The sequence below is a fragment of the Eurosta solidaginis genome, chromosome 3 (assembly GCF_040869045.1).
Source record: "Eurosta solidaginis isolate ZX-2024a chromosome 3, ASM4086904v1, whole genome shotgun sequence".
NCBI classification, from domain to species: domain Eukaryota; kingdom Metazoa; phylum Arthropoda; class Insecta; order Diptera; family Tephritidae; genus Eurosta; species Eurosta solidaginis.
In genome coordinates, this window is record NC_090321.1 from 197693024 (window position 1) to 197707628 (window position 14605).

Genomic DNA, 14605 nt, shown 5'->3' on the forward strand with positions numbered 1-14605 from the left:
AATTTCATTATTTGACTGATTTTTAAGGTTTTTTTCATGACCTACTAAACAATTTCCATATGCTAAAAACGTTGTCGATAACAGTTTTTTGAAACAAAAAAATATTTTTGAAAACTTTACAATCGAATGAAAATTTTTTTAGTAGGGCATGAAAAAAACCTTGAAAATCAAAGTCGAAAAAAGTCAAAAAAATGAAATTTCGCAGGCTCGAAAATTATTTTTTTGGGTATGCGTAATGGAACTTTTTCCTGAGCTCAAATCCTATCGAAAAATCATGGCGCGATATCGGTTAATAAATCGACCCAGTCTAATGTATATAAATGTGAATCTCTGAAAATATGTATACGACTATAACTTCGAATCTACAACACGAAATAACAAAAGATTTTTTAACCCTACATATTTTCACCCGAAGAAGACTATAGGCAATTACGGCAAGGGGGTCGAAAACCATCATATGGTAAACAAATCTTTTGTTTTGAGCTTTTCGCTAGCGTAGTATTCGGCATTGTTTTTTTTCTGGGAAGTGGACCAGGGATCGATATATTCAAAAACATGTTATTCATGATGCGATATCGGCTGGATGCAGGATTGTTAATATATAATTTATGCGTGTGTGTGAATGTGTGTGTGTATGTACTGCGTATTTCCATTAAAGCTGAACCTGCGTTTATCAAAGCAATGCATGCCACTCCCATAAAATATGTATGTATATATTTTTAATATTGTTTCATTATTATTGTTGTTCTTTCTTCAATACTTTATGACATTTGTAATTGCATGTGAGATGAGTTTCTTATGCTCCTTTTTTATTTTTTTCAATTTTGTTTCATTGTTTACGTTTCGTTATCGAATGCTTCTAACACCTGATTACTCAAACCAACTAAAACAAACAATCACGAAATATATAATTGATTGGTATGAAATCGAAAATCAAAAAAAAAAATGGAAATAAAAATTCGAAAATCGCCAAACTATATACAAAAACAAAAAAAACACAAACAGCATCATCCACATCCACAAGCTGCTCCCATCAAACATCCAGGCTTGACTCAATTTCTCCAACACCAGAATCGACACCGGAAAATTTGAACGTTACTAATAATGCCGCTGCTGCAGCACATCCAACTGCCAACAGCGCCGACTCTACTGCACCTTCATTGGACAACAGCCCCCTTGCGCATGACACTTTGTCACCGCCTGCATATCAAAATGCCGTTGAATTACTTTCAACTATCACTCAACACGAAATGGCAACACCAAACAATAGACGATCAAAAGTTGGTGCCGAGGCGCGATCGAGTGCTCAATTAGATAGTCCAAATGCCAATACGACACTTGAAGCGGCGGAAAAGAGCGAGAATGCTGCAACTGTTAGTAATATGCACAATCCTGTTGCTGCTGAGCCAACATCCAAGGGAGGCGCTAATGAAGTGGTAAGCAGCACAACTGATAATGATGTTTCCAAGTCGACGCCAACAACTGCGCATGAAGTTGAGGAAAGGAGCAGCAATGTTAAGAAAATGGCAAAACCCGCACCGGAACAAATAAATGGTAACGTTGAAAATGTAGCAACGAGTCATTCACAAGATACACCAACAACAAAAGCAACACCAACGGATATGAACAATGGCAATGCTGCAGACGAGACAAATAAGCAAACAGGAGGTAAAGTCAATAAAAAGTCACCAAAAAGACCCAAAGCACAATTATTGAATCCATTGAATTATTTAAAATCGCGAAAATCGCGCGTTGCCTCATCCATCACATCGAATCAATGCGAAAGCGTTGATCAGTGTGTTGTAGTAAAACACGATGATGTAGTAATAAATAATGTTAATATTGAAGTTGATAAAAACTTGAACGGAAAAAATATTGAAAAATTAGTAGCACCAGTTAGTAAAAATCCTTTTGAAGATGATGACGATGAGCAAATCTACGATATACGCACTGGTGAGTACATAGCTCGTCGGCGGAAGCGCTTAAAAGCAACGAGCGAATGCTTTATATGATCGAATGCTTATACCATTTCTTCACTTCTCTTCACATTTCTGCTTTCCTTTCTATGCCTAGATATTTTATGAAGCTTTGATTCTTTCATGACTCTTAAGCGAACGCATATATGTATGTTGTGTTCGTAAATTTGTCACAAAAGTAAGAAAATTTCCTTCATCAAAGGTTTATTAAGCTCGGAAAGTAGTTTATTTACACTGTACGGTACCCGGCTGGTTATTGCACCAAACTCATTTCTTTAAGAGATTGAAGCAAAAGAAGTAATCTCTCAGTTTTCGAAGCTAGTCTCCAACATATAGGTATAGTGTTTTGAAGCTCGAAATTGGGCCTTGAATAGATTGAGCCATAAGAAAAAAGTTCTTACTTTGTTTTTCGAAGTAAACCTCCAAAATATTGATATGGGGCTTCGAAGCTCGAAATTGAACACTGAAGAGATTGAGCCATATGCAAAAAAAAAGTAATTTATCAGTTTTCAAAGTAGGCCCTCCAAAATATAGGTATAGTGTTTTGATGTTAGAAAATTGGACCCTGAATGGATTGTGCCATTAGAAAAAAGTCATTACTCTGTTTTTCGAAGTTAGTTTCCAAAATATAGGTAGGGGGTAATTTCTCGCTCGGTTTTTGAAGTTAATCTCTAATACATATATGAGTAAAGTGTTTTGAGTTCCGAAATTAGGCCTTGAATGAATTGAGCCATATGAAAAAAGGCATTGCTGTGCTTTTTGAAGTAAGCCTCCAAAATATTGGTGTTCGAAGCCGGAAATTGAACCTATAAAACCCTAAAAAAGTAAAAAAGCTTGGTCGTGATCTGCCTTATGTTCTCTAATATTTATCCTTCCAAGCTAATATAAGAGAAACGAAAAAACTCAGAAATAAATGGCCTTTAATTTTTTCGAAGATCTGTCTGTGAAAAAAAAAATTATAGCATTCAAATGACGCTGAAGAGATTGAGCCATATTAAAAAAAGTAATTTCTCCGTCAGTGTTCTGCTTTTTGAAGTAAGCCTCCAAAATATTGGTGTTCGAAGCCGGAAATTGAACCTATAAAACCCTAAAAAAGTAAAAAAGCTTGGTCGTGATCTGCCTTATGTTCTATAATATTTATCCTTTCAAGCTAATAAAAGAGAAACGAAAAAACTCAGAAATAAATGGCCTTTAATTTTTTCGAAGATCTGTCTGTGAAAAAAATTATAGCATTCAAATGAGTTTCGAAGACCCTACCTACTCAATTCACTTATTTACTTATGGCTCAATATTCAGACATGTAGTACACAGAAACAAATTTATTTAGAAGGATAGTGTTATCAAAATTAGGATTTGAAGTACTCAACATTTGTGGAGGAAATTTTAACACCCTTTCTCTGAAATTGCCAGAAGGACGGAGCTATTTTATAACATAGGTCCTAGTTCCTGATAGGGTTTTTCCGTTTGGTCGTTGACCAAACTTCTGGTAACACTATGGACTCATTCAATCTATGTGCAGTCCTGACAAACCAGGCATTTTAATTTTACCTAACCTTCGCTGAAATTGATTTATGTACATTGGAAAACTTTAAGGCCAAATAGATTCTTCTTTCCGTGGTTGAAGCTGAAAGTTCAAAAACTAGTCTAAGACTGGGGATTAAATAAATGTGCTTGAAACATAAAAAATATGAGGAGCGCCCTTTATTGCTTTTAATGTATGAAAACATATGTATATTTTTTGTATTATTTTTTTTTTTTTAATAATAGGGGACAATTTTAAGAACGTGACATCAGGAAGGCAACATCTGTTTCGACTAAACCTGTTAATCTCTTCAAAACCTTTTCTCCCGGGAGTAAGACTCGAATCCGCAATTCTTGCGCTGTTACAAACACATTCAGCATAAGCCATGTCTTTGTTGTTGTGCATATTTTCCCAATTTTCGTATGATTGCTTGTGACAAAGTTATGTTTTTGTTGTTGGCAGTTCAATAGTTCAAAAAATAAAATATCTAAAGGTTTTTTTTTTCGAAATTCGAAAGTTTTTTTTCTGAATATGTAACAAGTTTTTCTCTTATAGTTCTTGAAATGTCATAAATTAGTTATCTTCATTAATAGCTGTTTTTCGTTTCAATTTTGTGTTTTTTCATAATTTTTTTTTTTTATTTTTATTTATTTTTACTTACTTAATTCGCGTTTAACCATTTAAACGGTTATGGCCGTCCAACAAGGCTCAAGTCGCTTCTTCGCTTTGCCAACTGGGGCCAATTGGTCACACCACGGGAGCTTAAATCGATTTCCACCTGGTCCTTCCAGCGGAGTGGGGCTCGTCCTCTTCCTCTGCTTCCATAGGCGGGTTTCGATAGAAACACTTTCTTAGCTGGAGCGTCGTCTTTCATTCGCATAACATGGCCTAGCCAGCATATCCGCTGCGTTTAAATTCTCTGGACTATGTTAATGTCTGCGTAGAGCTCGTACAGCTCCTCATTAAATCTTCTTCAGTACTCGGCATCGCCAACGCGTAGAGGTCCATAAATCTTTCGAAGATCTTTTCTCTGGAACACTCCCAGAGCCGCTTCATATGATGTTGTCATGGTCCATGCTTCTGCACTATATACATAGCAGGACGGGTACGATAAGTGATTTGTAGAGCATGATTTTCGTTTGCCGAGAGAGGATTTTACTTTTCATTTGCCATTTTTTGGCAAAAGTGATTATGTTGCTAAGGCGCATATGCGCTGACTCTTTGCTCGATGACAGCAGGTACTTCGTTTTGTCCTCATTCACCATCAAACCCATATTTACCGCTTCTTTTTCCAGTTTGGAGTAAGCAGAACTAACGGCACGGGTGTTCAGGCCGATGATATCAATGGCATCAGCATATGCCAGCAACGGCACGCTTTTATAGAATATTGTTCCAGAGCGGTTAGCAACTAATATAATTTTCTCCAGCATCAAATTAAAGAAGTCGCACTATAGGGGGTCACCTTGTCTGAAACCCCGTTTAGTTTGAAACGGCTCGGAGAGGTAATTACCAATTCTGACCCAGCATCATTTTGCACAACCGTATCAGTTTTACGGGGAACCAAATTCAGACATGGCGGCGTATAGGCAGCTCCTTTTCGTGTTGTCGAAGGCGGCTTTAAAATCGACGAAGAGGTCACGTCTGGTTGATGGTACATTTACCAGGTCTGAAGCCGCACTGATAAGGTCCAATCAGCCGATTCACGGCGGGCTTCAATCTTTCGGACAATACACTTGACGGGACCTTATATGCTATATTAAGAAGGCTGAATCTGTGATAGTTGGCGCAGTTTGCAGTATCCCCTTTCTTGTGAACTTGGCAAAGAACACTTAGATTCCAGTCGTCGGGTATGCACTCGTCCGACCATATTTTGCAAAGAAGCTGATGCATGCGCCTTACCAACTCCTCGCCGCCGTGTTTGAATAGGTCCGCAGGCAATCCATCAGCGCCTGCGGCCTTGTTGTTTTTTATTCTGGTTATTGCTATTCTGACTTCATCATAAACGGTTGGGGGCATATATTTCATAATCATCGGTTGCGGGATTGGGTTCTTCATCCCTGTGCGGTAAATCGCTGTCTCCATTTAGGATAGCAGAGAAGTGTTCCATCCGTAATCTAAGTACTCTCTGACATCGGTTACAAGGTCGCCGTTTTCGTTCTTACAAGAATTTACCCCGAACTTAAAACCTCCCGTCTGTCGCCGTATTTTTTCGTAAAATATTCGAGCGTTATTCCTGGTGGCCAGCAGCTCAAGCTCCTCGCACTCACGCCATTCAGCCTCTGCTTTTTCTTGCTGAAAAGGCGTCTCGCTTCTCTTTTTAACTCGCGATAACGTTCACACACTTCTCTTGTTGCGCACGATTTTAACGTAGCCCTGTAGGCAGCGTCTTTTCTTTCGGATGCAACGCGGCATTCTTTATCGTACCAGTTGTTTTTGCGTGGTCGCCGGTAACCAATTTTTTCCTCGGCGGCAGTACGAAGTGCTTTGGAGATATTCTCCCACTGCTCTTGCATTCTGTCGGGTTGGCTGTGCTCTCAGATAGCAGGTGTGAGAGTCGAGTTACGAAATCATTGGCAGTCTGTTCCGATTGCAGCCTTTCGACGTCTAGCTTTTCTTGTGTTTTATTGTTCCTTGGTTTTAGCCGCGCAGAGGGGGGCGCGTATTTTGGCTGCGACGAGTCGATGTTAGATCCTCGGATCGTGCGCACATCTAAAACACTGGATGCATGCCGTCCGTCTATCACAACGTGGTCTATCTGATTGCGAGTATTTCGATCGCGGGACAGCCATGTAGATTGCTTTATTTTTTTATGCATGAACCTCGTGCTGGATATGACCATGTTTCGAGCACCCGCAAAGTCCATTAGGAAAAGTTTCGTTGTGGAAGTTGAACTTTCCTACTGTGGGGCCAAGAACACCTTCTTTGCCCATCCTGGCGTTGATATCGCCAAGCACGACTTTTATATCGTGGCGGGGGCGGCGCTCGTATGTGCGTTGCAATCGTTCATAGAAAGCATCTTTCACCTCATCGTCTTTCTCCTCTGTCGGTGCCTGAGCCCATATGAATGATATATTAAAAAATCTGCTTTATTCGGATAGCGGCGAAACGTTCGTTCACAGGCGATACTTAGCGACAAAGTCTCTCTTGCACCACGAATCCGACGCCGAAACTGCGCTTATTTCTATGGCCACTCCAATAGATGTCACAATTTTTAATCTTCTTTCTTACTTGCTTCGTCCAACGCATTTCTTGGATGGCGGTGATGTCAGATTTTGCTTTCACGAGGGCATCAACCAGCCGGGCATCTGCACCAATACCATTCAGGAAGCGGACGTTCCAGGCACATGCCCTCAAATCATTGTCCTTCAAACGTTTTCTATGGTCGTCATCAGTAAAGGGTTGTCTTTTTATCCCAGGCTTATTATTTCCTGTTACGGGTCCCAAGCCCAGAGCACAACCCGTTTAGCGGCGATGAAAATATTATTTGCACGTTTATATAGCGAGCCCCTTAATCCAAGACAGACGCCCGCTTGCAGCCGCACCTCGTCGTTGACAGACGCTGCCTACGAAATATCCTCCAGCTAGCCCTTAAACCGAGTATGTCAGAGTGGCCTAGCCATGTTGTCGGCTTTTCACATTAGCTCACCACTAAACGGATGTTCAGTGGCTACCCAGAGATACTTGGTCGCAAGCGAGCGGAAGTAGTGAGCTGCTTGAACCGCATGCAAAAGAATCGATCTGGCCATTCCCAGGTGAATGGTGGTCAGAAGCTTTCCCCACTTTCGTGAACTTCTACACACGACTCCACCCTCCACACAGGGCTTCACCTCTACCTTTTAATACAGAGCATTGCATTGATTATCTTGTCGTACAGGCCCTACAAAAGAAAAATACTTGGCGCAATATACTTCCAAGGATATTTAGGCTGAGCTTCTCTTCCATTTTAAATGGCAGAAATACACTTCGGTTTAATAGGCGAGCACGATACTACCACACCAAGGCGTTCATTTGCGATAAAAATTCTATCTGCCTAAAACACCCTTCAAAAGCAAATTTTAATGCGAATTCGGAGAGATATCAAACTTCTACTTCGTGAGACAGACGTTTGGTCTGCCAGTTGGGCGCTCCGTTTGTTAAGTCGGGGTTTAATGTTGTTCCTCTATAGATGCTTTCGCACTGAATTATCGGCGTAGGGCAGTGCCAGTGCCCACTAGCGCGCGCTCACTCATACCCAATATGGTTATTGGAATGAAGAAATGCCATCTACTTGCGTTTTGGCAGTTTTAGTGTGTTCGCAAGCCGGTGGTTCCATTGGCTTCTGTGATCGGACAGATAATCCTTGGCGATCTCCTCCCTTATCATTTGGCGGCATCCTGGCTCCGTTATTAGCGGTGGATAGGTTGGTCGGAGGGCATGCGCAGTCCCTGGAGAGGATGTTGTCTTGTCCACATCTGCAGCAGAACATTCTCCTGTGGCCCATGCATTAGAAGCGGTGGTGTCCGCTTTCCATGTGGTACAGGCTTTTTAGTAGCTCAGAGTCCTCCGCTAGTTCCAGGAGCTCATCGATCGTCCCAAATATGCTTAGTTAAACGAAGAGACGTTATTCCAATCGTAGGCCCTCATAGATCCGTTCGAGATAGTGTTACATGGTCGGGTTGTTGTCTGCGATGTAAGATGGCCTCCTCCAAATGTCGAGATGTCGCTGTCGTATAAAAAAATATTCTGCATTTCTGTTCGAATGTTGCCTCATTAGTTGATCTGCTGGATTGCTTTGGCACGTAGAACTACCGACAGCATTGACAGAAGTCGGTTTACGGGGATACAGTAGCATTCAGCGAGTTCCTCTGTCTTCTCGTGTAACTTATGCATCGAATCCTCTCTCGAGAAATGAAACTCTCTCGAGAAATGTAACGACCATCTCGGGAACGCGTTTTCTCTCCTGCGTGTGCGAGGGTGGACTTTGTACCTGGATGAAGGTGGCTGACTTGGCCGGAGGTGTTGCGATTATTGCCACTGCGTTTGTAGGTGTTAGTGGGTTAGCGGGTTTCTCTTCGTTCTCATTGACTTCTCTCTCCAACTTCTTCGGGATGTTTTTTGCTTGATTTCCTCGTGCGCTTTGCTCGCACGTATATCCTATGCTGCTTGCACTCCTCCATCGGCCTCCATCTACATAAATAAAGTTGAAAGAGTTGATATTCAACATCGTGTTGTCATGACCAGCAATGTTGTTACGGGTGGTGTGTTCGTCGAACCCGCAACGACAATATTGGGGTTTGCGCTATTTTCTTTCGCACTGTCATCTGCGGAGGAGGGTATCTGCTCGCTTCCCATTGAATGAAATGATTTGAATGAAGCTGCAGATAGATAATGGGGAACTTTTATTACGAATTTTTTCGAAATCGTTTTCGAAACTTGTTTACATAGTGTTTATTGTTCATCCATTCAAACTTTTTTCATTAGCGAAGAAATTATCTCATAAAATTTGCAAATCATTTTTACTGCTATTTATTGACTCTGAAGTGTTCATACTCAACTATTTATTTTGTTTCGTTTTTCTTTTTATTTGTTCATTATTTATTGATAATGCCTCCAATTTTGTTGTGAGTGCGGTGAAAATAAAAGCAAGTTCGTTGCTTAAGTCTTTCGTTATGCGCTACAAATAACCTAACAAAACTAAACAGTGTTTTTGCAAGTTTCTCTTTGGAGCAGTTTTAACGTTTTGTTTGATTTTTATACTTTGATTGTCTCATTAACCCCCAAGCATACAAATCTAACAAAATGTGACGCGCAAAAGCAGTGATTGCAGTTTATTGAAAATTGTCTGTGATGGCTTAAAAGCAAATGTTATAATAGTTTAACAATAACAATGCGCGAGAACTATAAATAATAAAAAGGCTCGTATTTTTAATGTTTAACCGACACGAACGAGGCTGTGAATTGAATTTTAAAACGGGTTCATACTTACTTTTCCTAACCTCACTTCTGTGCTAAATGTGCACTTTAAATCCATCAAAATGTATACAAAGGCATTTTTTTTTTTTTTTTTGAAAAATTATTGCAATTTTCATGTTAAAAACTTTTCTGGTTACTTACTGTCCTTAGTTACAAATTTGTTCACAATTTATTTTCATTTATTGTAAAAAAAATCCCTTTGTATGCACGAGTTGAGCGTAACTTGCAGAGTAGCAAAGTTACTGCCAAAAATGTGTGCTTTAATCATCTAAGTTTTTCGATTTAATATATTCCACAGATGACACTACATCAGATTTGCCACCAGGTGTACTGTATCGTGTTAAGGCAACTTATGGCTATGTGAAAGAGGACGTTGATGAGCTAAGCTTTGAGGTTGGAGATATTATACGCGTTATTGAGTACGATGATCCTGAGGATCAGGTAAATGTATATATATGTTTATATTAGTTAACCCTTTCACTACAGTACTATAAGTAGCTGTCCATACACATACGCGTAATTTTCCCAGACAACTTGCCAAAAAAAAAACATTTTAAATGTTATCAGCCAAGCTGTGAATTGAAGCTGTGTGTTGAAGCACTGCACACAAAAATATTCTTTCGACATTTTATTTTATTTTTTTTCTCCTTTACTTTTCCATCCTTCACGCATCAAAATATGTATGCCGTATTTGCGCAAGTACATAAATAATACGCCGAAAAAATATCAATTTGTTGTTTATAACTTTTCAATATATTTCGATAACAAATCAAGAACCTTTGATAATATATCGATATATTTTCAACAAAAAATTGATACTTTTTCGATAACACGTCGATAAATCACCGATAATATACCGACAACTCTTCGGGAGTAGTTGTTATTGCTAATAAGCCGATAAATTATCGATAACAAACCAATATATGCCAATAATAATAACAGTCCGAAGTGACCTCCAATTAGTCCGGGAATGATCTCCACATTACTAAAAAACAAATCACGAAATTATCCCAAAATTATTACCCAATAGCTATTTAAAATTTTGTCTTAAAAAGAGTCCCCGCATTACCCAAGAAACATAACATCGTGACGTAGTATGGTTTTTCTGGCATAAATTATGAGGAACAATAACCCTTATAAAATCCTAGACGGATTCTTTATAGCTTTTTTCCAATGATAGTACTTAAGCTTTTTATCTATTTAAATTTTTGAAATCTACATATTTTTCTATACTCCTTAACCTTTCTGTTTCTCATCTATTTTTTCAAACATAGCTTAAGATATAAAACTATATAGATATGTAACATGAACCAATAAACAGATCCCGCATTAAAAAATGATAGAGCAAAAAAATTATAGTTGGCTGGGAAATAAATTTCTCGACGTGACGTCACGCTTTTGACAACATGTTTTATTGCTGACGCGGTGTTCAGACTTTATTCCAATCGGAGTATTTTGCTCCGCTCTTACCTCCTACTACATTTTTTATCTTAAAGATTTATTGGGGTCGAGTTGAAAACTAAATAGTATTACTGCCTAATATCTTTTGGCTGAAGTTTTCAATGCATATGTACGTATGAAAAGCTGATTGTTTACAAATGACGATTGGACGGAATGATTGTTCGTGTCTTAAGATTGTTTGTTCACATTTTTCGTATGGAATCAGAATAGAAGGAGTAAAATACAAGCAAAAAATGTGTCCGGACGCGATTTGTAAATCACGCCTAAATTCAACATACTGCTCTTCTTGAAGTTTTATATAAAAATGAAGTACGTTGAGTCAGTGAGGTCAGCTAATCCTGTTTTGCGATAACAGTCGCCAATTGGGAGCACCAAGCAAGGTCAAAGCTTCCTCCAACTGTCTCTCAAACTCAGTGAAGGTCTTCTCTTTCCTCATAACATGACCTAGCTAACGAAGCTTTCTGTTTTTATTCGCTGCACTATTGTCATATCTGCGAAAAGCTCATATAGCTCATCATTATACCTCCTTCGATACTCGCCGTCGACATCACGGATAGGACTATAAATCCTCCGAAGAACTTTTCTCTCGAATACTCCAAGAGCCATCTCATCTTCTCTCGACACCTTCCATTATTCCGAGCCATACATCAGTACAGTTATGATGAGTAACTTGTAGAGCGAGAATTTTGTTCGTCGAGACTTTACTTTTCAATTGCTTAATGAAGCATTTGTTGGCAAAAGTTATTCTCCGTTTGATTTCTAGGCCGACATTGTTTTTGCTTTGAATTCTGCTTCCCAAATAGACGAAATCCTTCAAAGTCTCCAATTTATATCCGTCAACAGTGACGTGGCTACAAAGGCCACGATGACAGCAAGTACTTCGTCTTGTCCACATTTATTGCAAGACCCACTTTTTTTGCTGCTTGATCTAATACCAACTCTTCGCCTCTGTACGTCAGTTACCAGGTCGCCATTATCATTCCTACAGAATGAAACCTTCTGTCATTAAAAGAGTACGAAAAATATATGATAAACCGAAAATAATAATAATATTTTTCGCGATAAATATCCGGGGAGATAGAGCCTACTTTTCTTCCAGAATGTTGTGTGCTAATGGGAGCATTATTTGGTAATCCTACACGTTTTAGGCCGACTCCATGTTCATCTGAAAAGGCAGATAACTTTATTGCTGAGATTATTTGATGTTAGTTGTTCGCCCGCTTTCAAAAAAGAAAAAAATATACTCCGAAAATTTTATTTTTACTCCTCCGTAGTTGTTGTTGTTGTTGTTGTTGTAGCAATGCACATTACAATTAAAGAGAAGGTTGGTGTCATGTGGGGACACATTGCAAGCGGGGCATACATTTTGTATGTCGGGGTTGATTCTGGATAGGTAAGAGTTTAACCTGTTACAGTATCCAGAACGAAGTTGAGCAAGAGTGACACGCGTTTCCCTGGGGAGTATGCGTTCCTCTTCCGCGAGTTTTGGATACTTTTCTTTGAGTACTGGATTCACCGGGTAATTCCCGGCATAGAGGTCCGACGCCTGTTTGTGTAGTGCACTGAGGACATGCTTGTGTTTTTTCGCTTCATACGGCTGGGTTCTCAGGTGCCGTATTTCCTCAAAATGCTTACGGAGATGACTCCTTAAGCCCCTAGGCGGTGCTGGTTCATCAATCAGATGTCTGTTGGGATGCTCAGGTTTCTGGGTATTCAATAGGGACTGTTTGGTCAGCATCTCATTTCTCTCCCTGATGGGGAGTATTCTCGCCTCATTATGCAGATGGTGTTCTGAGGACATAAGAAGACAGCCCGTGGCAATTCTGAGAGCAGTATTTTGGCAGGCCTGTAGCTTCTTCCAGTGGGTAATTTTTATATGGGTGACGCGTAGTACGTAATCGGCTGGCTAATTGCTTTGTATGTAGTCATGAGCGTTTCTTTATCTTTTCCCCAGGTACTGCCAGCGAGGGATTTAAGGATTTTGTTACGGCTCTAAATTCTCGGAACAATTGCGGCTGCGTGCTCACCAAAATGTAGATCGTGATCAAACGTCACACCCAAGATTTTGGGGTGTAGGACAGTCGGTAGCGTAGTGCCATCGACGTGGATGTTTAAAATGGTCGACATTTGGGGCGTCCATGTTGTAAATAAGGTCGCGGAAGATTTAGTCGGTGATAATGCCAGGTTTCGCGAGGCGAAAAAACTGGAGAGATAAGGGAGGTAGCCGTTTATTTTATTGCATAGCTCATCGATCTTTGGGCGTGGGCCTGTGGCCATTATTGTGCAGTCATCGGCGTAGGAAACCATTGTGACTCCTTCCGGTGATGAAGGTTGCTTAGATATGTAGAAATTAAACACAAGTGGGGATAGAACACCACCCTGTGGCACCCCTTGTTTAATTCTCTTTGGTTTTGATGTTTCGTTTCTAAATTGCACCGATGCCTGCCGACCACCCAGATAATTTGCGGTCCACCTTTTAAGACATGGGGAAGGGTAGACCCTTCCAGGTCTTGCAGTAACGAGCCATGGTTGACCGTATCAAAAGCTTTTGATAGGTCTAGCGCTACTCACCGCCGTAGTCGTTTACTCAGGAAACAGTTTTAAATACTCCGAACACTGGTAGCGAAATATGAGAGAAATGTAATAAATCGAAAAACTTCAAAAGCGCTACGTCATCAAACTTTTTTTTTTTCAAATTCGATTACAAATACAACAATTCCGGAATGCGGGATCTTGGCTGATTTGTTTATGGATATGTAAGGTAGTACTATATAAACCGGAATGGTTATGACATCTGTTCGTTCTACTATACAAGATTTAATTATCTTAATGTACTAATACTTAAATTTTCAAAACAAATGTTCAAAAAATGTCCCTGATGGCCGGGAACCCATCATAACAAAACCTAGTTTTTTTGGCTCCAAGATAATTTTATACTCCAATGCATTCATCCACGATGTTAGAAGTAACTTTGTAAGTCTTCAAGATACCTAAGGCTGCCTGGCTGTCTGACATAATGGAGATACTCCTCGAGAATAAGCCTCTTCGTAGAAAATCTCTACCGCAAGCTTGTATCGCAAGGATTTATGTATGGAAAACAGTGGGGTAGCATCTTGAAGTTCGGCCCATAGACATCAGCTCCTGTTTCTTCGTCATCCAATTTTGATCCATCCGTGAAACAGACCACTGAGTCAGGCTCAGTATATGTTCTCCCTTTTCCCCAAAGAGTTCTGTACACAGTGGACACCTCGAAATTCCGTGAGATTCTGGCCATTGCATCACGTTGTTGAAATACTCGATTTCATATAAAATTTCATATAACTTATGTACATATAAGCGGTCATGTTATCGCTCTTTTCCTCAGAGATATTTTGCAGCATTAGCGCTCTTGCCTCTTTCTCTATTAGAATAGGGAAGGCAGGTATTCCCACTAAGACCCTGAGTGCATCAACAGCGGATGTTCTCATTGCACCCATTATGCCAAACTAACTACTTCGGCCGCTCCTCAAAAAATAACCCTTAGCCGATCCAACATCGGCTATGTGCACAATAAAAGGTTTTCTGTATTGTGTGCTTTCGAGATTTGGAGTTGTCGGGATATTGTCTTGTAGGAATTTATTATTCTGGGATTTTATTATTCTGGATTATGTTTTGTCGGGATTTCGGTAATTGTCGGTATTTTGTACTGTCGGTA

General features: G+C 39.8%; 1 protein-coding gene across 6 annotated transcripts in view; it reads left to right on the forward strand.

Moving 5' to 3' along the window:
- The window catches only part of Amph (amphiphysin), a 283794-nt gene that overhangs the window by 256658 nt on the left and 12531 nt on the right, over positions 1-14605 (forward strand). For 4 of the 6 annotated variants that reach the window (XM_067774497.1, XM_067774496.1, XM_067774498.1 and 1 more), the window contains exons 9-10: positions 1006-1953; positions 9749-9891. In XM_067774497.1, coding sequence (XP_067630598.1) covers positions 1006-1953; positions 9749-9891 — 1091 coding nt within the window. The remainder of the gene's footprint in view (positions 1-1005; positions 1954-9748; positions 9892-14605) is intronic. The other 2 variants (XM_067774501.1, XM_067774502.1) reach the window with 2 other exon arrangements.